Source organism: Diplotaxodon limnothrissa, linkage group LG1 (assembly GCF_057381915.1).
Source record: "Diplotaxodon limnothrissa isolate DT_005_m linkage group LG1, D_limnothrissa_male_GT1.1, whole genome shotgun sequence".
NCBI classification, from domain to species: Eukaryota; Metazoa; Chordata; class Actinopteri; order Cichliformes; family Cichlidae; genus Diplotaxodon; species Diplotaxodon limnothrissa.
The window spans coordinates 17,357,519-17,382,455 of record NC_140596.1 but is presented as its reverse complement, the minus strand read 5'-3'; the positions used below and the strand labels follow the sequence as shown (position 1 = coordinate 17,382,455).

At 40.7% G+C, this 24,937-nt stretch overlaps 1 protein-coding gene across 3 annotated transcripts in view; it reads right to left on the bottom strand.

Moving 5' to 3' along the window:
• hipk3b (homeodomain interacting protein kinase 3b) overlaps window positions 1-24,937 on the bottom strand; it is a 48,378-nt gene that overhangs the window by 12,651 nt on the left and 10,790 nt on the right. For all 3 annotated transcript variants that reach the window (XM_085372148.1, XM_085372306.1, XM_085372227.1), the window contains exons 2-6: window positions 23,469-24,771; window positions 5,162-5,285; window positions 1,339-1,458; window positions 773-859; window positions 76-260 (exon numbers count right to left, since the gene is read on the bottom strand). In XM_085372148.1, coding sequence (XP_085228274.1) covers window positions 76-260; window positions 773-859; window positions 1,339-1,458; window positions 5,162-5,285; window positions 23,469-24,771 — 1,819 coding nt within the window. The remainder of the gene's footprint in view (window positions 1-75; window positions 261-772; window positions 860-1,338; window positions 1,459-5,161; window positions 5,286-23,468; window positions 24,772-24,937) is intronic.

Sequence of the window (24,937 nt, the reverse complement as noted above, 5' to 3'; positions counted from 1 at the left end):
GGGGAGTACAAGTTACCGGTATATAGGAAGGTCAAAATTGCACCAGTTCCACAATATGAAGCAAAGGTAACTCACTGGTTGCTATGTGGAAAATCAAGCAGGTGCTGCATCGTCACAAATGGATGGCTGAGAGCTTCTGCGGGGGCAATCCTCTCTTCTGCATCAATCAACAGCATCTTCTTCAACAAGCTCACAAACTCCCGGCGATCTGCCTTCTCTGCCAACAAGTCACTACCTTCCAAGTTCATCATCAAGTTCACCTGGAATACAGACATTTATTTAGGCTGACTTGTCAAAATAGCTGACAAGTAGCAGATAAAATAATCATATTTTAAAAAAAAAGTAAATTATGAATCTATAATATAATCTGCTTAAAATTAATTAAAGCACTTTTATTGGAACACGCATTTTCCAGAAAAGCAAACGAACATAATTCACAAGAATCTCTAGTGACGTTTAAATCAAAAGTACAGACGTGAACAGGCATCGACAGTCACTGTGGGAATTTCCACCTGTGGTTTGTTTTGTGTGACTGAAACTTTAACCTTTTTTCTTCTGAATTTAAGTTTACCATTCAACTGAAGGGGGAAGGCAATTCAAGAGCAACTTTTTTTTCTTTCACAGTAATAACATGTGTGCTGTCTTCTCCTCATACATGTGTAGGTGTACTTCCTCTGGTAAAGACCTAGTAGCCTACAACGTCTAAACCTTTGATGTTGTACTTCCTCTGAAGTCCCGATAAGTACATTGTGGTCCAAGTTTTTGAACATACATGCGCTATGTCATCCAAACAGCTGAAGATGTACTTCCTTGCTTCCTTTGACTTCATTCCCGTCTCCACCTCATGCTCATCTGTTGACTGTAGACAAGAAAATATTTAGTGGTTATGTACCATATGAACGAAGTAGAGCACTTGCTACTTGGGATTTGAATATTTTGTTACTATGAACTGAATCCTTTGTATTCACAGCTTTAGCTGTAGGCTGGGTCATTTACAGCTACCAATATATACTGGCTCTGCCAGTAAACTGTTTCATCAGAAAAGTCCAAAGAAAAGCCCTAATCTGATACTGAGATTAGTGGAGTGTAAATACAATATCTCCATTGTACTTGAGATAAGACAATGATCTTAATTATGTGTACAAGTTTCAGTTTACTGCAGGAAAGACACCGCCATGTCTATACTAGGAACAGCAACTACTGTTTACCGACAGGAAGAATGTATTTCCAATTCATCTTTACCTTTAAGCTTTTCCCAAAAAGGTTAGAAACTAGGTATTTTAAATAAGGAATTCAAATTCTATACATTTCTGTGACTTGTATATAAACACTCCTCACCTTTAGTCTCCATGCTGCATAAGGCGAGTCAGACTCCTTGCAAAAGAACCGAGCTGTCTTTGTCCCCGAATTTAATAAATGTTCTCCTGGCAAACCCTGCGTCTGAGAAATGTAGCGAATCTGTTGAATGTGAGAAGAGAAAGGGAGGAGAAAAGATTCCATGAAGAAAATAAAGTACTGTAATAGTCACTTCAGAAAGGAAGGCTGTTTTCACCATCATTATCACTCTCTCATAAAACTAACATCACTGCAGCACTGTTGTGTACAAATGGAAATTTACAAGGTCATTGGCAGTGACATCACACTAACAGGTCCCTCAGAGTTACTTTGTGTGGATGTGCGCACAGTGGTAACTGCTGAAAAGACCTTGAATGTGGCATGTTCTTGAAAGGTCTAAACCCAAATAAGACCTTATATCGAGTCTAGTTTGTGATGTCTGAAAGATGTCACTGTCTGTTCATGAAAACGTATGAAAACAAGGTTCCTATGGTATCAAAGTCAAATACATTCCTGGGCAACGGCGCCTGTCAGTCACACGCTGTGAGACAAGAATGTCATACACAGGTTTATGAGAGGACAGCAGTGAGAAGCCTGGCTGACGTCAATCACACCCAAGTGTAATGAACAACAATCATTACAGATTCAGCAAAGCTAAGACGCAGAGAGAGCAAAGAGCCACACTGTAGGAATGACAAAGATTAAGGGAACTGTACACACACACATTCATATGTAGCACTAATAGACGAACATAATCCTATAACACTGAAATCAAGATAACTGTAAGGCAGAGAATCATGCATGTCCCCAATTGTATACTGGGATGCCAATGTTGCGTCGTCATTTCAACATATGCAGGTTTGTTTGTTTTTTTAACTAACGTGTTTTTGTTGGAATCATTTACTCCGTTAACGTTCTTCTTGGTCTCTTTGGCCACCGCGATGCTTAAGCGTTAGCTAACTTGCATCAGAGTGTTATTGAGGTGCAAATTCTGCAATGTGTCTATGTGTGGGTGGGACAGTTCATTCATATCAGTTGGCCATATGTGAGGTTATAAAGCACTGCATTCGCTCCCACTCTGATGGGATGCATGATGAGCGCAATCTTGTTTGTTAAGTGACTTTGATGGGATGGTGGAGATCCCCTTACATTCAACTATTACACAGCACACTGCATCACAGTCCATTTCACTTTTGCTTTTGGAAATGTTCTTCCTTTCATATCAAATCCCATATCCCCAATAAAGGCTGATTAAAGTACATCAAGAGGTATTGATAAAATAATCAAAGATTACTGGAACTGCCAATTCTAATAAACTTTATCCCAAAAGTACCCCTAGCCTTAATTCCCCTCTTTTCATGAAATACTGCAGCTAAGCTTTAGTCATGTCAACAGCAACAGCCAAAAAAACAAAACAGAAAACCCCAAAAAAAAAAAAAAAAACAATGTGCGTGGGTGGGAAAATTTTTGTGATGGGAAAACCCTTATTTTTCCTTGAAGGCGTGCCTTTGGTAAGAGCTTAAACCAGTGAGATCACTGGCGCAAAGCTACAGCTTTGCAAAACAACTATCAAGCGAGCCTGGGCCTGCTGCAGGGCAAACAGGAAGCACAGCAGCTTTTATTTTATGACAGTCCTGATAACAGAGCAGACTGTAAATAATGCTTTTCAAAGTACAATTTATAAAATAAAAAAAAATAAAAAAAATCTATCTATCTATCTCTATCTATATATCTATCTCTATCTATCTCATAGCCTACACTCGCTCCTTCACTTTTGACACTTTAACCCCTAATAACCCAACATTCTTTATTGGTGACCATGCATACAACCTCTTAGTCTTATACAAGGTTGAGTACCAAAGGAAAATATTGGTGAAATGATAGCAAGGACTCCTTTTACTTTGCCATCTGCAATTCCACATGCTGACTGCCACTGTTCTCACTTGCACGGCTTAGCAAGGAAGAAACAAAAAGAACTACGGAAAGGATATAAAAAAGGCCAAAGAGATAACGGGTGGTATAGTGGAGACCACAGCATCTTAGCTAATCGTAGCCACTAATAAGGCAACACTAAGTAAGTGCATTAAAAACAGAAAAGAGGCCACGTGTAGAAGTAGAATATAACGTGACTAGGAGATGAGGTAAAAGTGGGGTTGAGTAAGTAAAAGGAAAGCAAGGAAGCAGGAGGAGCTAGAGTTATAAATACAATATGCTGTGTAGGATGGAATAAGACCCCATGTAGAAAGACGAGAAGAAAAAGGGAGAAGAAAGGGTGGCAGAGGGTCAGCCACTTCCTGGCAAATCAACCTATGACTCTTGGAAAATACCTCAAACCAACAAACCACTGCTTTGCTAAGGTTTGCAATGGAATTGCCAGTTAATGATTACTCATAACTTAAACTTCTCAAATGCTTTCATATAAAGAAACTAACACGATTGCCAATGTACCCTAGCAGAACATTTAGATTGAAAGACATCTTCTTTAATATGTATAAATTTGGAATGTTTACGATTTTGTATTTCAGCATGTTTCAATATAAGTGATGGTAGGTAGGCTCTGCTAAAGGACTGTAAGGCTGAAATGGAAAGAAAGTAGTTTTGTATGTGTTTTTTCTTTTACTGACAGAGCTGTGGTTCTCTTTGGGGAAAAAAGTAGTCTGACTGATGATTAAATTCAAAGAAGGTTAATTGTACTGGTTGTTTTCCCATTCTTGGGGAAATTCAATAAGCACACAGGGAACCCTTTATACCAGTGGGCAGTCTTTCAGACATGTGGGTTTGGTATCACAGGACAGTTCAGTCACAAAGTTCTTTTTAAAAAAAAGTATCAGTAAAAAGTATTTCAACCATTTTGTGAGAATAAAAAAAAAAAAAAGAAAAGAAAAAAAGAATGAACTCTTCTCTACATGAAACCACTGCCACAATCGCCAGTGTTCGCATTGTGTTTAGATTCAAATACATAAAATTTAATCCTAACTTGAGGTGGTTCTCTCCAGATACCTCTAAAGCACTTGTGACATTCTGTCTGGCTTGTACAAAAACAAATTAATCATATTTAGGCCTGTCCTGCTGTGTTCGAGTCAAATCTCTTTCAGAGGAGTTGAGTTCTCTCTCCTGTCTCAGCCCTACAGAGAGTGAAAAATGATACCAGGGCATAAAAATACCTTGGTATGATTACAGTGTGCAGCACGCGGCTGAGGGGAGTAATGTAAAGTGCTGCATTGGACAGAAGGGATCCGACTGAGGCTCTGCTGGCAGGCTTTGAGTAGATGGGGCTCCGAGGCAGGGAGGGAAAGCCGCTCAGCATAAGCCCAGATCAGTCTAGCCCTGGGAAGACACCGTCAGGGCTCCACTGGGAGGGGCAGGCATCCAACAGCTTTTAATAGACATACCATCAATCACAAAAATATACCCTAATGCTCAGTGCCACAAATACAGTCCTCAGGGTCAGTACATCACAAAGAAACCAGAACATCAAGCACCTCTTTTTTTCTCTTCTTCTTCTTTTTTAAACTGTAATTTTACACTCCTGGTCGCTTTCTTTGCTCAAACAATCCATCGCAATATTTATTTCAGAGCATAACTATGCACAAGAGCTTTTGTTTCCATAAACCTCCTAAGTTTTATTTTAAAAGCTTCTGTGTTTTGATGAAGAGGAGAAACTGAGTCACAGAAAGTAAAAGTAGAAGTTGGACATGCTTAATAAGTTACTTAAAAAACTGAAAAGAAGGGATAGTGGGCAGGTACACAGCAGAGATGAAGAGGCAGAAAATCCCCAGAAAAAGAAATGAGGCAAGAGTACACGGTGAGAAGGTTGGCTGTTTACCTGGTCGTACTCCAGGGCCCCGGGGTAAAGAGGCCAGCCCAGAAAAAGCTCCGCTATCACGCAGCCTAGGGACCACATGTCTATGGCTTCACAAAACGGCAATCCCAAAATAATCTCTGGAGCCCTGTGGAGCAGAGAAAAAACAAAAAAATACTTAAGTACCTTCAAAATGCTTTTAAAATTCATACATGACTGTACTAAAAATAAATGTTCTATTGTGCCTTTTTTAATATAAAAAGAGCATATACAAATAAATCCAACCACTTCACTTATTTATTTTTTTTAAAATTGTAAACTACAAATCTTCAGAAAAATACCAAATTTGCATTTTGCAGGGCCTTTGCTGTTACAGCCATTTAAAAGCAAGAGTTATGAGCTTAGCTATTAACAAATTAAAAATGTGCAGACATAATCCATGCATCAATAACACCTTAAAATCTTCCCTTCATTAGAAAAAACAATGTTTGCTGAAAATGTTAGTTGTATAAACCAGAGGTGAAGTACTGAGCAAACAGTGGCACTGAATTCCTGATGATAGCCAGTCAAATAGGATTGTGCTTTACGTGTGTAACAGTGCCAAGAGAATTGTAAGCCAGTACTGTGTGTGTTCTGGAGCTGGAGTGCGTCAGCAGGCCATGCCAGTGGGTTAGCAGGTCAGCCAGGCTGGGATCAGAGCTTTGACAGGCTTTGACGCTCAAGTCTGAGAGAAAATAAGAGCCGTAGTCACTAGTTTATTTAACCCCACATGCTTGCTCAGTGTTACGTCTCCATAAAAGCACTGCAATGCCACTTCAAGGGAAAGGCTCATGGTGACACAAGTCTGTCAGGATGAATATGTGTAAAATATGCTGACAGTCATTAACTTAGTATTCAGAACACACCACAAACCTTAGCAACATGACAGAGCACTGACAGGATCATGTATTCAGAGCTCACAAACCTTAATGTGCAGGAGTGACCTCCAAGCTCATTAAAATCAATAAGATACTAGCAGTATCTCGCACACCAACAGTACCATATTAAACAGAGGCTTCACAAAGCTGCTTTTCGGAATAATGTCTTAAGAGTGCCATTCAGTTCATTGCAGAAAGAAATAATGCTCTTTTTATGCCACGTCTAAAATTATGAATAGTATGCGCAAGAACTTAGTTTAAAAAAAATATATACACAATTTTTTAATCCAAAGGGCTAACAGAAAACTCAACATAATTTCTTCAACTTTTTGGAAATTGTATCAGTATACAGATTTCGATATCGTACCAGATGCTTATGGATGCATTTTCTATTTTCTATCTCTCCTTGAATCGCTACCTTATCGTGGTGGAGGGGTTTGTGTGTTCCAGGGATCCCAGGGGCTATGTTGTCCGGGGGCTTTTGGCCCCTGGTAGGGTCTCCCATGGCAAATTGGTCCTGGGTGAGGGACCAGACAAAGAGCGATTCAGAAGACCCTTATGAGGAAAACATCGAGGGAACAGTTCACCCTGCCCGGGATAGGGTTACCGGGCCCCGACCTGGAGCCAGGCCCGGGGAGGGTGCCCTAGGGCGAGCGTCTGGTGGCCGGGCCTTAGTCCATGGGGCCCGGCTGGGCACAGCACGAAAACGGGACATGGACCCATCCTCCTGCAGGGCCACCACCCGCAGGAGGTGCCATAGGGGTCGGGTGCCTTGTGTGCCGGGCGGCAGCCAGGAGCGGAGGCCCCGGCGGACTGATCCCCGGCTACCAAGATTGGCAATTGGGACATGGAATGTCATCTCTCTGGTGGGGAAGGAGCCTGAGTTAGTGTGCGAGTTTGAGAGGTACCGCTAAATGTAGTCGGGCTCACCTCTACGCATGGCTTGGAATCTGGAACCAGTCTCCTGGAGAGGGGCTGGACTCTGTCTCAGTCTGGAGTTGCCCCTGGTGAGAAGCAGCGGGCTGGGGTGACTATTCTAATATCCCCTCGGCTTGCTGTCTGTACGTTGGGGTTCTTCCCGGTGGATTAGAGGGTTTGTTCCCTGCGCCTTAGGGTCGGGGAACGGGTCCTGACTATCATCTGCACTTATGCGCCGAGTAGCAGTTCAGAGTACCCAGCCTTCTTAAGAGTCCCTGGGTGGGATGCTGGAAGGTGCTCCACCTGGAGACTCTGTTGTCCTACTGAGAGACTTCAATGCTCACGTGGGTAACGACAGCAAGACCTGGAGGGGCGTGATTGGGAGGAACGGCCTCCCTGATCTGAACCCAAGCGGTGTTTTGTTATTGGACTTCTGTGCAATAACAAAATAACGAACAAGGTGTTTGGCCACAAACACCTTGTTCGAACATAAGAGTGTCCAGTGCACGTGGCACCAGGACCCTCTAGCCCGCAGGTCGATGATCAATTTTGTAATCGTATCACCAGACTTGCGATCATATGTTCTGGACACTCGGGTAAAGAGAGGGGCTGAGCTGTCAACTGATCACCACCTGGTGGTGAGTTGGATCAGGTGGCGGGGGAGGACGCTGGACAGACCCAATGCACCTAAATGCACAGTGAGGGTGTGCTGGGAAAGCCTAGCAGAGGCCCCAGTCCGTGAGATCTTCAACGCACACCTCCGGCAGAGCTTCAACAGCATTCCGAGGGAGACTGAGGACATTGAGTCCGAATGGACCATGTTCAGCATCTCCATTGCCGAAGCTGCTGCATTGAGCTGCGGCTGCAAGGTGGTTGGTGCCTGTCGTGGTGGTAAACTCCGAACTAAATGGTGGACACCAGAGGTAACGGGAGCCACCAGGCTGAAGAAGGAGTCCTATCGGGCTTGGTTAGCCTGTGGGACTTCGGAGGCTGCTGACAGGTACCGACAGGCCAAGCGGAATGCGGCTCGGGCAGTGGCTGAAGCAAAAACTCGGGTGTGGGAGGAGTTTGGAGAGGCCAATGGAAAAAGACTTTTGGACTGCCTTCAAGAGATTCTGGCTGTCAGGCGTCTCAGGGGAAAGTGGTGCTCTACCTGCACTGTGTATAGTGCTGGTGGAGCGCTGCTGACTTCGACTGAGAAAATTGTCGGGCGGCGGAAGGAATCCTTCAAGGACCTCCTTAATCTCACTGACACGTCTTCTGAAGAGGAAGCAGAGTCCAAGGATGTGCTGGAGAGATTATATCTCTCGGCTAGCCTGGGAATACCTTTGTGTTCCCCGGATAAGCTAGAGAAAGTGGCTGGGGAGGGGGAGAGGGAGGTCTGGGCTTCTCTGCTTAGGCTGCTGCCCCCGCGACCTGGTCCCAGATAAGCGGAAGAAGATGGATGGATGGATGGATGGATGGGTGGATGCAAATAACTACAGATAATGGCATTGCTCAGAATAACTTGGCCCCAAGATTACATTGGTGAGAAACCCGAGAAGTAGAGAGTTATTTAATTTCCATTAAGCATATACATAACAGTAAAATAATCCATTGCATTGAACTGTCGTACACACGCGCGCAGAGGCGCACACACACAGCTTAATTTCAAAGAAATCTGCTCAAGAAATATCTTGGGTCTGCCATTTTGCAAACTGGACATATGAACCAAGATGATCCTGTACTTTCAATGTACATATTAAAGGGATCCAGGATACAAGCAGTCAGCAACTCTGTGAAGTCATATCAGACTAAAGGGTGTGGGACACATGGAGAGAAACAGGAAACCAACCGTCACCTATTAAAAACAAATGCAACAGCTGCTTGAGTAGCCAACATAGTACCAGAAAACCTAGGTAGAAGGTATGCGAACCATTTCCGCCTTACAGGCCTGTCCTATTTATATTAAAAAAAAAAAAAAAAAAAAAAAAAAAAAAAAAAAAAAAGAGTGAGAAGCCACATATCAACACATCCTCTCATTCAGATATGCATGGAAGTATCATGTTATACGATAAATGTCCAACCACTGTGACAAATTACCCACACGTTCAGCTGCCTTTTCAGTGAGTCTCTTGTCCCACAGACAGACTGTATTTTAGCCTACAACTGTCAACTGTCCCCTGTGCTTTCTCAGAGACGAAGGCATAGAGAAAAATGAACCGCTTCTTCACCTGACACAGGTTTTGGCTGAAGTGGTCCTCCAGCTTAGAGCAGCTCTTCAGAGCAGAAAAGTAGTACTATAAAAAGCTGCAGTCTAAGGCGGGGCAATATCAGCTAGTCTTTCTGCAGAAAAAAAAAAAGACTCACTGAAGAGGCAGCTGAATAACATTGAGAAAAAGCATCACACACGCCCAGCAGGAAGGAGGCATGAGAAGGCCGGGGGACTAGCTGCTTAGCAATAACTGAGCTTTCAAAATAAGATGCTAATATTCTCTCGGAAGGAAATAAATAAAATAATGCTAAAATGGATCACTGATTAACATACTTCAGCAGCCAGCAAGAAATGTCTGTGTGGGGAAACAATGTAGCATAGGGTTGATAAGTCTCATTAAAACAAATGCAAGACATCACTAAGTATGTCTTCCAGTTAGGCACCACTGTGTAACAAAAAACCAAAGTTCTTTTCACAACGAAATGCCAAATCAAATCGAACAACAGCTCCATCTTCATCTGTGACACCCTACCTGCTCAGAAAAATTAAGATTCACACAATTATTCTGATGTCAATAACCTTCCTTTATGCACAATCCTTCCCTATTTCTAAAAGTCAAAGCCAGCGTACTAAGCCCCACACAATGCCCCCACGTATTCAAAACAATCCAGTATTATGGCTTTATAAGCATTAGTGCAGCATTTTTGTCAGAAATATACAAAATGTCAACATGAGGGCGTAGAATGGTTGCTGACCACATTAATTGTTTTCAGAGCCCTGAGCCATCAACAAAATCATGGACTTAAAGAATGCATTAGAGGTCTGATAAGTAATCATGTGAATTAAAGCGGGTGACTCATTTATTTATTTCAAAATATAAAGATTAATGTTCTTGTTGATACACATAGAAAATGAGTGCATTTTCCTTCTGCTCTTCTGAATGCACAATAGTAATACGACACGTAAAATGCCAAACGGAAATAAAGAGTACAAAGAAAGACAGAAAAACGGAAAACTGCAAGACTCCTTCATTTAGTTTTGGGGGATAAGTGGATGTTGCCATGGTTGCCGGGCTCCATCCTAATCAACCTAACTCAAGCTCACCGCCTTTCTATGAAACTGAATCTGTTTTTCATTCTGAGGATATGACGCACAAGTTGAGATAGTGAAGCCTCGTGACTCTTCACTGCCACGTGCAAGAATTCCAGAAAAAAAAAAAAAAAAAAAAAAAAGACAGGTACAACAAAACTGTCTACATCATGTTACAGACCCACTTCATAAAACTGAGCAGGAATAAGTGTGCACGGGGAATAAATGAATGGAGGAATAGACAAAAAACTCAAAGTCAAATGATAAAGCATCCGGTAAGTACAAATGATCAGAAGCAGTGACCTGATGCCTCATAGCTACTCCGCAACGGGTACCAATTCATCCAAAACCAGTTTATGTTTTACAGGCACAGAATACAGCAACAGATCAATGCTGCATTATTTTACTTTTACAGGCTATTAAATGCAGTCGATCTGCTTCTAATGTTTTAGTGTGCTGTAAACCTACAATGTTTTTCTCCATTAGAAGACAAAAGAGTGTCCATTAGGTTTGTTGACTAATGCTAGTGCATGAGTTTAAAAACAAGTCTAATTTGTGAGATACGAGTTGACTATTATATTACTTTCCTCACAGCTTCAAAGCTTCCAGAAGGCCTCATCTGTTATCTCTGAAACGTACCTTCAGAAGTAACGAAGAGAAAAAATAGATATTTATATAACAGTTTTAGCTTTGGCATTTCAACCTTTCTGTTACAGAAAAAGTGCTCTTTTAGCAGGTTAGTTGACAAGAAAGCTCGCATATTGCCTTGACAGTTTTGTATTCTCAATAAGCTTTAAAGAGGACACCTGGCCCAATGAGGAAAAGTTGAAGTGTGGATTCCAGTTTGTCAGTCTGGTCACTCAAACAGAGTGCATCTTCTACACTGATCTTATTTATAAGGTGCTTTAAAAACTCGAACATTACAGCAGTTACAGTAATAACTGCTTATCAAATAAAGTCCTTAAACTGGTGCAAAGTCAAATAGACACAAGAATTGAGTGCCTGAACATTTTAACAGAAACAGATATTTGCCAACTGTGTATCAACAATGTATTGCATTAGAAAAACGACACAATACATTGCCATATACTCCCAATGGCAAGACCATGGCAAAACTATTGTAATACCAGTAGGCCAGCTCTGATAATAATTTGGTATGGCTTCGTGGGCCAAATGTAAGTAGGCTGCGGGCCAAATCCGGCCCGCGGGCCAGAGTTTGACACCTATGCCTTAGAGAGTCCTCCTTTCTGAACTGGACAATATTTTCAGAGAATCTTTCATTTATTATGATTCAAAATAGGTGACCGAGCCAATATACTGATCAGAAAGGTTTTTACAGATTACAGACCTCTGCATTGGCTTCACCTTCCAAAGCCCAAAATTATCTTTTTTTTTTTTTTTTAATACCTTCTATGGACAAAACCAGAAATTTTACTTGGAAGAACATAAGTAATCCATGTGTTTGTGCTGTGTTGTAAGTAATTTGTTAATTGGTGTGGATTGAACAATTCTATGGTTTTATAGACACATAAAATATGTGTAGCATTTGGTTTGTTGAGGTCACTTCAGAACAAGGCGTTAATACGTTAATAACACTGCACTGACTGCTACCTGGTCTTTGACAGAAATCATCCTACTAAACAATGCCGTCCTCAGAGAAGGCCTGCCACTATGCAAGGTGTAACCTTCCTACACTGCAGTTATGACATTCATCTACAGTAATAAAATTAAACTCAAATAGGCAGAGGCAATGGTAAGAAGCTGCAACTACATTTTCAAGCTCATTTACAGATTTGTTTATGTGTGCATTAAGATGTTGACCCAAACATTTTCATTTGTATCCAATTTTCTACCTAAAAACAAAAAAAAATACTGACAACATATTTTATTATTTATAACCAACAATTCTATCTTTATTTCTTATTCATGGCCACTATCTCACAATACAGAAATAGTCCTTGGGTCTTTACTTTGAGGACAAAGCAGGGTGGATTAAAGTGTAAAGAGATATCCAACTAGCTCATACAGAAAAGAGCAAATAAGGGTGGTTACACATTAGAAGAGGGAAGGATCACTGTCGCTGCATGCTCACACAAGCCTTTGAGTAAAACTGTTGTGACAGAGACATTTATTTGAACCACACTGCAGTTGTTATAAGGTCAGCTAAAAAGAAGAACTGACAACATGGTTCCTCGATGAAGGAAGAATGGAGCCACACTGCATGCTTTTACCAGGAACTGCAATACCACACACACACATACACACAGAGCTTCCTGCATTATTCAGTGAAACACAGAGTCAGTGTAACAAAGGGCGGGGGAACCACTTGCACTTTGATCTGCAAAGGCTTTAGATTAAGGATACAAAGCTTTCAGACATGTTTTACAGATGTAAACCATTCAACGTGTTGACATAGCGCTGAGCTTTAGGAAAGCTTTTTTTCCCCCCAGTTCAGGTGTAATGTGTTTTTTACCGTTTTGATGGTTTTAAGAAGGTACTTAAGATGGCCTAAAGAAATTGTTTCTGGGCTTAGGGTGACAGGAAAACGAAATACCTCTGGATATTTAAGATCCACTGGGAAGACTGTGGAAAAATTGCAGGTACTTACCAGCTTACATTTTCTTACCCCTAAAATACCACTCTCTAAAACGAAGTAACTATAGAACAGGGTAGAAAGCAGATATTGGATTCAAAGCTTTAAAGCTAAACTTTGTGCAGTTTTGTTTTCCCCCTTATGTTTGCGCTCTAAGCTACCAACTCAAACAGACAAAAGCAAAACCATTTAATTTGATGCAGTACTAACAACTAAAAGAACAATGTTTTAGTGAACCGTAGCTTTACAGCATTGATAATAATACTACAAAGTTCATTATTCAAATATTTGTATCAAAACAAAAAAAACAAAGTGTCTATACTGAGTTATGTTCACATATATTTAATCTTTTGAAACATTAGATTCTACATTCTTTGTGGGATTACTGATATTGCCTGTGGTAAAATGCTCCATTACCTGCTCCAATAAAAAAAAACCCCAAAAACAAACACCAGCTTTAGCTCTTCATACCATCATACTGTTTGTAGGGCTGGGGAATATTCTCCTGAGTCCAAACTTCACATCGTGACACCAACAACAGCTAATACCACTCTGGTGGGAGTGCAAATGTGCCGTTGGGAGTTTACAAAAGGAGCCATCCACACCACTCTGTGACACAAACATAATAATGGAACAAACCTACTGCTGTTTGTGAGAGCATTTAGAATCACAAAAAGTACTATGAGAACTAGTCTCGACAGTGCATAACTTTTAAGTGCTTGCCAAATGACAGACTGCAAGCCAGTGCAAGCTACTTTGACCACATCAATACTTAGAAAAAACCCTTTACCCAACAGTCTAGAAAAGGACTTTGTTCATAAAATGGAAGATGCTTGTGTGTGCACAAGTTTCCATGCCCACAAATAAGTTTCTAAGAGTGTCCAATGGAATAAATGCTCACAGACCTACTTTTCAAGGACAGTTAATCCATCAGTCTTAGGCCAACTATTCTACACATGGATAGGAGAATAATGCACAGCTTATTGTTTCACAGAATTAATGACCATGTTAATGTAAACCTGTCTCAATCACTCATGTCTGTGATTTATCCCATTTAAAAAACAACAACATTTTTTCAAGAACATTTCCTGCAAGAGAATGGTATTTGTTCCTGGGGAGGCTTTTTAATGAACTAACAGAAAATGTAATGAACTCCTCCCAGTAAAGACTCAGGATACTTACTATGATATGTTCACGGTAAATAAATGCAACTTAATATTTCCAATTTCCAAATATTAAAATAGCAGATGATTGGAGGGACTGTAATTTTTAGATGTCAATTCTACCCTGGAGCTGTGAGCACTCCAGCTTTGCTGACTATGCAAACTGGAGTGGCAAATTACAAGTGGCCAACGGCCAAATGCTTGTAAATTGTGGCAGCAGTCAGTGTAGCTGTCAAACTTATTGGTAAGAGTGGGTGATAGATTTGAGGTGTCCACCATCTCCTGTCTCAGAAAGGTGAACTAAACATTCAGCACAGCGAACACAGAAACGTGCATCGACATATGGGAATCAAAACAGCTGACATTGTCGAGCTAGTTGACCTTGAACAAGTAAGTCAGAGTTCTCTAGTATTTCAAGCTGTCCTTATTTCATTCTGGCTGCCTATGTGCATCACCATCTATAGAAGTCAAAGCACACTGGCCAGCATCCCATGAGCTATTTTTAGCAACCCTCCAATTTCACCCTCAGCAACGCAGTTTCCCCATAGTGTGCTTCGCATACTCTTGTCCCACAGGGGTAAACTACAGAGGGACGACAGAGTTACAATAGATATTTCACTTCATTAGTCTGTTGTCATTCCAACAATTTTGCTGTAACAGGAGAATGAAATCAAACATAGGTAAAAAAAATTAATAAAATGTTAATATAGTCCAAAAAAAAAAAAAAAAAACCTGTCTGCTACAGTTTGACAAATCTTAGAATAGATGTTAAAGATAGATAAAGATGGGACATCAAATATTGATCAAAGCTCAACAGTTGTGCATTCTAAAAGAAGGTACATGGAAAATAGGAAAACAACAAAAACAGAAAGGCCTGACGTTACTTTCCAACAGCATACAAAGAATCCAAAAGAGCTGAGGAACAGAAATGATAGGACAAAAGCCAGCCTCCATCAAATTGATGGAAAGAGTAAAGTGTGGAGGAAAAACAAAAACAGTTATAGCTCGGTTATGACTTTGGAAGGAAAGGCTAGAATTAGAAATTAATAAGAATTGTATAACTCATGAAAGCATACATTTTGCTCCAAATCACAAAATTTTGTTGGCTGACTGGCCAGCTCACAGCTGCTAAGTGGGGTTTTTCCCCCTCACAGCCAAGAGGTTTGCTAAATGAGTATTTGTGATGAAAAAAATGCAAGAATTGAAATTCATGCATCAGAAATTGTTTTCAGACAGTTTTGAGAGACAGTGAAGTTAAGATGACATCCATCCATCCATCCATTCGCTTCCGCTTATCCTTTTCAGGGTCGCGGGGGGCGCTGGAGCCTATCCCAGCTGTCATAGGGCGAAAGGCAGGGTACACCCTGGACAGGTCGCCAGTCTGTCGCAGGGCTAACACATAGGGACAGACAACCATTCACTCGCACATTCACACCTAGTGACAATTTGGATTAATCAATTAACCTATCCCCACAAGTTGCATGTCTTTGGACGGTGGGAGGAAGCCGGAGTACCCGGAGAGAACCCACGCAAACACGGGGAGAACATGCAAACTCCACACAGAAAGAACCCGGCCTGATGGTGGAATTGAACTCAGGACCTTCTTGCTGTGCGGCAACAGTGCTAACCACCGTGCCACCGTGCTTAAGATGACAAATAATGGAAATATTGGAAAGTCCAGTTCTTAATTGCGTCACTGCTTGGCTGTTTTTATGCATAGCTTGGTTTCTCGGTTTATTTTATTTTTTTTCGGTCACCATTTCCTGTGCTACGTCATACCTCTGTCCACAAAAAATAAACAGCAGAACCAGCAAATATATGAGCCAAACATGTTACTAAGTCACACTTTCAGCTGTGTAGTTGCAGGCATATCTACACATTATCATAGTAATGGGTATTTTTCTTGGCTTGCTGTACATGCAGCAATTATTTCCAAGCAACCATTAAAGTGGTGAGACTGGTTTCTAGAACCTTGACACTTTTATTTTTAACAAGTTCCTGAAATGAAGTGTATATGCATCGCAACAACATTCACACAAAAGCCTGATGAGTTCCTGGAATGAAAGGAGTATACAAGGAATAATTGCAATTAGCAAGTATTTTCCACAGTTCCCATAAAACAATGAGCAGGGAATTGGTCAAAGTAATTGCCAAGTTCTCACTTTAGACACTAAAGAACAATCTACAGTAAAAGCAAATGAATACAGCTATCAAATACTATTTGCATCCATTTTATTCAAAGTACAGAATTGCCTGCAATGCACACTGTTCCACTGTCTGAATGTGCAGGCAGGGACAATTATTCAAATTCTATGCAAAAGCTGCTCACTATAATAGCCAGTTCTGAATGTGGCTCATAAATCCTCAACCATCCCAGGCAAAGAAACCAAGTTAGAAGCACCAAGAGTATGAAGCCCTTCATATCTCAGTCTTTCCATTTGAATAGACAACTGCTCTGATAAAGTGTAGTTCTCAAGTTTTTAAACAGTAACGCATCATTTTTTGAAACCTCATTTCTGTACAACTACAGTGAATTTTTAAAAACAACAATTCTAAATGTGACTGAAGTGCAGACTTTCAGTTTTTATTCAAATTATCAAAGTATGATCATTTTAAACATTTTAAAGCTAACATTTTAAATATGAAGCTTGTTTTTAATATTTACATGAAAATCCTTATGAATGCTTGAAGTCTACAACCCAAGGCCCTTTTAAAATGCTTCCTCCCTTCAGATGTTCTGCTGGTCATTTCCTTCAGCCACTTTCAGCTGCTGCTGGTTTGTGGGTCTTACTTCTGTTTTGTCTTTTTTAACTAAAAATCATGCTTTGTTGGTTCGAAATGTTATTGCTTTTGGGTCATACTCTATTTGCACTGTGACAAAGTGCCATCCAATCAGTTTTGCAGTATTTGTCTGAAACTTAGCAAGAAACACCAATTACCCAGTACCATTGGCAGCTATTGATGCCCATTACATAACACTGCTTCCACCGTGTTTGACAGATGATGTTATGTTATATCTATCACTCCTATTCTTAAGTGTGTTCTGTATTTACATTGATGATGGCGCCTCTTGGCAGTAGACTGACGATGTCACAGCGACGGGACGAAGGCTGTCCCAATTCAAAGGCTGCTCGAAATGCGGCCCTCAAATGCATCCTTCATGTCACTGAATTTTAAGGATGTGGCGGTATAGACTTCGTGGCCCAACATATCCCAGAATGAATAACGCGGCGGTGGGTGTGGATAATTTTGCCGGGGGGAGGAAGAAAAAAAAAAAAAAAAAAAAAAAAAAAAAAAAAAAAACGGCAGAAGAGGGGTGGCCGAAGAGTAAACTTTTAAAAGTAAGTACTGAATATTAGGGCTGCTCGATTATGGCAAAAATGATAATCACGATTATTTTCACTGAAATTGAGATCATGATTATTTGACGATATTTATTTAACCCTTTAAGACCTACTATAGAACCAAGTCCACCAGAGCTTATATTTTTTTTTTTTTACATGCTGTAGTGCCATTTGTGGGAGCATTTCAAGTTGCTATACATCAATACAACTGTTATAGCCCATATTTTAATAATATGTATGCATTAAGTCCATAGTAATTACATAAATTGCAAAAAAGTGCAATAAACTACAAAAAAAATTGAAAATCGCTTTTGTTTTGTTTACATATATTTCTACTTGGAGAAATGTAAGAGGTTTATCCCTCAAAACTTTAAATACAATAAAGTTGCAAAAAATAGTTTCCCACCACAGGAAATTTATTTTGAGTGTCTTCATAGTTTTATTTTGGAGATACAGCAATTTTTATATACTGCAGGAAAAACAAAAAACAAATCCTATGATGCAAATTTGCAAAGAAAACAGCATGTGCATCATTTCACTGTGGGAAGTGTTACGAACAGCTGATAGGAACGGCAAAGCGTGTTTCTGGAATATTATGTTTTTGTTCCTGCAAGCGCTTTTTATGCAATTTTTGCAAAGCTATATGTGGAACGAAACCGTGACCGAGGACAAGCTGATGGCATAAGATGTAAGTACAACTCCTCCGGTTTCATATGCAAAACAAATTATTGCGCTAGCTTACACGGTTCAGGTTCTACAGGGATTTAACAATAGTTACGCAAAACGGAGCATGCAGCTCTGACCGGCTTTAAAGGGTTAACAATGACTTTAAAAAAATAATATAAAATAGTGTGCAACACCACTGAAGTTTTTTTTTTTTAAACTCTCTTTTCAACCAACGGCAGTCACTCTCCAAATAACTTCTGCTTAGCTTTCCGAGCTTCCCTCGGGTCCTCTTAATCAGCGGTCTCCAACCTTTTTTGCGCCACGGACCGGTTTATGCCCGACAATATTTTCACGGACCGGCCTTTAAGGTGTCGCGGATAAATGAGGGAGGGGCTAATAATCGGCTCAGTCATTTTTAATGATCGTTGAAAGCCCAGATCGTAATCGTGATTAAAATTCGATTAATTGAGCAGCCCTACTGAATATTATGTTACTTATTTATGTGCGAATGTTTAATAACAAAGAACATTAAAACATTACTGTTGGCCACATGTCGGCAAAGTTATGTGACATTAGCGATGTTTGTACCAACTTCGTTAGCCTTTACTGTAAAATATACGCCGTTCAATAGTTGACGTTAGTCTTACAGAGAATGTGATGATTTTATGGATATTTAAAGTAAGCACTGAGACAAATTTAGTAATGCCAACATATTAAAAGAACAATATTTGTCTTTCATATATATAACACAGTTATATATACAGTGTCAAAGAAACCTGTCTTTGAGTGAAGATTTAAGGTGACAGGAAATATAAATAATATAAATAAATGCAGCTTGAATCTTTACTGAAGCTCAGTATTTGAAACAGAGTTCATTCACTGCTGTAATAACTAATAATGATTGAAATTATAACTTTAATATTGGCCATATTATATTTACATTACCAAAGTGAGATGACTTTAGTCTCATGAACAACATTAGCTAATTGTTATTTACTAGCTAATCATAAATGACTGTTCTGGGCCCTATTTCAGGAAGCCGGTTTAGTGCAAACTCTGAGTAAGTATACCCTGAGTTAACGAAAACTCTGGGTTTTCAGTTTCACAAAGCGAGTTTAGATTAATTCTGAGTGAGTTACTATGACGACACACTCCGTGAAGCTAACCTGCCCCCTAGCAGGTTTACTTCAACTAACCCTGACGTTCTCCGCCTCTTTGTCAGAAACCTGACTGTAGGAAGTGTCAGACATGGCGTGCTCCTTACTTGAAGAGCCAGTAGATGTTGAAGCCCAAATTCTCCGCAGAGCTCTCCGCCGGGAGAGAGTGATTAGAGCGCGTTCGGTCATTTTATCATTTCCTGATGATTTCCTGTGTGAACGTTACCGTTTTTCAGCACAATCTAGAATTTATTTGAATAACATCCTCAGGCCTAATATTGCTCATGTGACACATCGCGGACATGCTCTCAGTTCATTACATATTATTTGTATTGCACTTCGGTTTTTTGGAAACGGGAGCTTTCTGTATAATATTGGTGATGCTGAGCACATTTCCAAGGCTACCGTCTGTCGGGCAGTCAGGAATGTTACAGTTGCACTGAAACGTCTCCTGTACTCGTTTGTGGTGTTCCCCGGTCATAGACCCACAAGATTTATCAAAGAGGGATTCCACAAAATTGCAGGTATCAGGATGAACGAAACTTAATTCATGATGTGGTGATATTTGAACTACTACTTAAATTTTACATTTATTTTCACGGTTCCCAGGCGTGATTGGCTGTATAGATGGCACTCACATTCCAATCATTGCTCCTTCAGTAAATGAAGGAGACTATGTGAACAGGAAGTCTTTCCACAGCATTAATGTACAGGTACATAGTTCCCTGTAGCATTTCAAACTAACAAATTATTTCATTATAGTAATGGATGCTAATTTGTGTTCTCTGCACTGTGAAGATCATATGTGATGCTGCCAACATTATCACAAATGTGGAAGCCAACTGCTCAGCCTCTGTGAGTGGTGGTGGTGGAGGACCCCCACCTGTTTTCCGGGCCTCCGCTTTTTTTTCTGTTGGCTATAACGGGTCACATTTGAGCATACAGAGTAAGCAAATATGTACTTGTAATGTGCTCAGATAATTTCAATAAGTGCTTACAGAGGGGAAATTAATGTAGCCTCTAACTGCAATTGATTTACATCGGACAAACAGACCAAGCACTATGGCTCATAATACAATTACACCTTACCTGTTTGGACTATATTTTTATATTTCATTTTTACTTGCTGCCAGGAACGTTTGGGGGCTGTTGGGTTGCACCTGCGCTCACATCACATCATAAAATAAAATGTATAAAATAAAAAATAAAATATAATAAAATAACGTGTTAAATGGGTGGAAATCCCTAGATCAATGTTTAAATTAACACTCACGCATTGACTCTGTCGGCTATGTTCTTTTGCAGCTGAGGCTGTGTTACTTTTTTTCCGCGGAATTTGCATGTTATCGGCATATGCTGCCATCAGAATTTCGGCCTCAAGCGCTGTAAGATACATTAACCGCGCCTTCTTTCCCTCCGTCTCCATGGTGACTCGCTTAATCTGTGCTCCACTAATCAGGGCTTTATGTATCCTCGTGCGCGCTCTTAATTTGGGGTTAAAGCAACTCTGCGTTGACTGAACTAATTGTTATCAGCCTTTCTGAAACCGAATATTCCGAGTTGGACAGTTCGGGGTTACTCAACCCTGAGTATCGTTTTTCACTCTGAGTTTTCTAAACCGGCTTCCTGAAATAGGGCCCAGTACAGAAGTGAAGCCCAATAATCATGATTTCACAGTCCCATGGTCTCAGTCTCAGATTAGGGCTGCCACAAACGATTATTTTGATAGTCGACTAGTCACCGATTATTTTTGCGATTAGTCGACTAATCAGATCATCATCCATTGGACGTACAGCGTACAGCTTATTACACCAGCAGCATCTGGTCTTATATAACTATCATTAGCTTACAGCTTGAAGTGTTTGTGCTAACTAAAAATAAAGACAAGATGGTAGTTTATTAATTTTTAATGAAATTTGCAGATTGTTTCGGTGAAGTTTAATAAACTCCTTGCTTTCTAAAATATAACAGGACACCGGAGTATATTCTCCAGCGTCTCACACTTCTGATAATCAGCTGTCTGCTTGACAGTTTTAGCTGTGTAAAAACTATAACTTTAATCTCAGCCAAACCGATTTACTCAGGAACAAATAAAATACTAAAGAAAGCCAAACAATAACATTTTTAAGTTATCCAAGTGACTTATATATATGTTTAACCTGACTAGCGAAAGACGGCGGTGGGTTTGAAAACGATTTGCCGGGAGTCCGGTGTTCTCACGGCTCTAGTTAGCCTTGCCCCCGCCTAGCTAACGAGCTAGTGGGTAACAGACGCCTCCGAAAACGTCGGAGCGCTTTTGAAAATATGTGGTGTCTTGATAAACTGAGCAGATATTTGAGGTTTACACAGCTACATTCTCGCCTGAAAATATGTTAAAGGTTTATTTTGTGACCCAGAAAGAATAATAAGAGTAAAGTTAAAACTAACTAGCTGCCGCCATTGTTGACAACTGCGCTGGGCTGCGCTATGAATTCTGGGACACAGCTTCTTCTTCTTCGGGGTTTAACGGCAGCTGGCATCCTTGTACATGCAGTGCTGCCATCTTCTGTTTCAGTCCGTTATTACACTCTTAAATCCTACTACTCATTCCTGCGTCCTTTGTGATCTTCAAACGATGCGTCGACTATTAAATTAGTCGTCGACGATTTTAATAGTCGACATAATCGTGACTAGTTGACTAATCGTGGCAGCCCTATCTCAGATACTTATCAAATCAAAGCTCATGTAGAAACAAACAAACAAATGAACAAAAGATTTTCTCCTTCATTTCTTTCAAACAAAGCTGTATGAAACGTTTCCAGCTGTTAGTGTCATGGTTGCTAGGCAACCTGAGCAGCGCGACGGAGGCTTGACCGTCCCATTTCACAAGCCTCTCACTTCCGGCCTTAGCGGTCTTTGAGTACGCGGCCCTTGTGGACTGTTAAGGCTGCGTACTTTAAGGCTGCAGACCCTGAATTGGGATACAGCCATTGTTTCCAGTAGTGAGAAAGTGACAGTCACAGACTGTCTCCATTTGTTTGCGATATGTGAGCTGTGTTAGCAGAGCTTAACAATTACATAAGGATTTGTCTTAAACTCATGTATCACATTTACTTCACCCATTTCCTCTTTCTTTGACTTGCCCATAAGACCTTACATTTTGATCATTTGCCCACAGCCTTTAAGTCAAAAAAGATGTTTTAAACAGGGTCACTAGACTGAACGTTTTTTCCCCTCTACCCCCAATCTCAAACACAATATAAAATTTCATGTGGTTGGGCTAAACAAATCCCCCAATTACAATATTAGTTAAAAATATCTTGTTGTTAAAAGCATATGTACAGAATACTGTTATTGTTGATGTAATTTTAATGTTTCTCTGAAATGGGTCTCTTGTAAATGAAACATTGAGTCTCAATGGGAAAGTTGTCTTTATGAAATATATACGCAAGCTATTGCAAATAATTGACATCTGAGAACCTATTAGTATGAAAAGACTAATTTATATCCTCTTATCATTTCAAGGTTCCTATACAAGAAAGACAGAAACCAAACAGTGAACTAGGACACTCCTGACTTACACAGCAGTTGATATCACTTCAGGCCTGTTTTTCTATTCAAACCAAAGCATTCATAACATAATGCCAAAAGTAATTTGTCTCACTGTTTGTTTGTTTTTTTATTGCATGCCAAAGATTATCAGAAGCCCAGATCTTTTTCCTGCATAAACAAAAGACATTACATCTACTATGCATCTTATACACAGCCCTGTAAGAGAAACCCCATTAGCCTCTGGCATGGCATTCACCAACTTCTGTCATTACCTTTCTTTACTTAATCTACATGCACACATAATATCAATCTTTAAATGTTTGCTTTTGCCTTTGTTTTCTGTAACATAATATATTTAATCCTCTTAACTTTTAAATCCAAAGATCCACCCTGCAAGAATGCAGGGTGGATCTTTGTTCACAAAGACACTTTTTTTTTTAAACTTGATTTAAAGTCTTTTTTTTCCACATCTTACATATTTTTCAGTGGCACCAGGAAGATGAGCAGTTAGCTTGTAGTCTGTTAGTAAACACTGCAGGGTCACATTTTTAAATTTTTCACAGTCTATGGTATGTGCCTTCTAAATACACAGGATGTTGTGCAGTAGGGAGACATTTCCTTGTTTTTCTTGAGAAAAGACATTTTTAAACTAATTATGCTGGGATGGATACAGAGTACAAGACTGCACTGAACTAATACCGAACCCATTAAAAAAAATGAAAAAACAAATACAATCTTGTCATTCATATCTGTACTCACCTATAGTACCGAGACTGGAGGTACGTGGAACACACTGCTTTGGACACGTGACTGGCTGAGCCAAAGTCTATCACCTTCACCCTGTAGGGTTGCCTCACTGGGTCCACCAGCATTATGTTCTCTGGTTTAAGATCTGCATGAATCAGACCCATGCTTTTTAACTTTTTCAGAGCTGTAGCTACCTGTTGTAGCACAGGTCTGATCACTTTCAGGGGCAGTGGGCTGAACTTATTTTGCTTCAGGAAATCATACAGGTTCCGTTCAAGCATCTCAAATACCAGGCAGGTGTGACTGCGGTGCTGAAAGCATTCAAAGGCTCGCACCAGGTTGTGCTCATCTGCATTCTCTCCACTCAGACGAGCAAGGATGCCAACTTCAATTTGACCCTGCCTTGCATATGAAGGGTGATTTTTCAGGATCTTGACAGCCACTACCTCACCTGTGCCCCTCTTCCAGCACTTCACTACCTGACCAAATGTGCCACGTCCCAAGAAATCCAGCACTTCATAAGTATTCTTCATGGAACAGAGGACTTCATGCTGCACAACCTGATAGTCTCCATCCACTCCTCCCGTCCCTCCTGCTGCCCCTACAGCCCCATGCCCTACACCCTGTTTGGAGGGGCCCGCTCCAGCCCCCACAGCCGCTGGGGCTGTCATGGCTGCGTTCCCCACAGTCGTCGTTTGCAACATGGCAGGCAACATTGACAGTTCCTCCACAATCTGCATGGTGCTCCTTCGGTTATCCAGCTCCTCACTTTTACGTTTCAGCCCACATCGCTGAGAGCTGTCAGCTGAGTTCAAACCTCCACAGTTCTCTTCTCTGTCGCCCTCTTCCTCTTCACCTCCCTCACCACCCTCTCCCCTTCCTCCTCCTCCTGCCCCTGTTGCTCCACTGCTGCTCCCACTTGCTATGTCTGTCTGCTGCTGTTGCTGCTCCTTGTCCTGTGACTGGACAACCCCTGCTTCTCTTTGCTGCTGGGCCACAAATGGGCCTGGTGCTCCACCACCTCTTTTACCGGACTGTTGTCTCTGTACACCACGCACCACGACCGTCTGCACCGGGTACTCTTGTCTTCCACGCACTTTCAGGCCCACTGCCAAGTCTCGGTTCACAAACGAGTGGGCTTGTTTCGTTGGATGCACAATGCCAAAGGTTCTGCTGTTCAGAAAAGTCCGTGGGTGTGCCCTCTCATGGTACACACAGCTGCTGGGCTCAACTTTGAGTTTCTTCACACTGCTAAAGGCACTTGTCTGGGTTTGATAAACGTGTGGTGGGTAGACCAAGACTTGTGAGGCCATACCTGTGGAGAACAAAGAATAGAAAGAATTTAATTAGATCCACAGCAAATAATGTTGTCCATTTTTGTCATGTTACCACAAAAAAAGAGCAATTAAGCACACTTGAACTCAACTTTAGAATCTGTCAGAAAAAAAAAGAAAAAAAAAAAGAAAATACATGCCAAATTT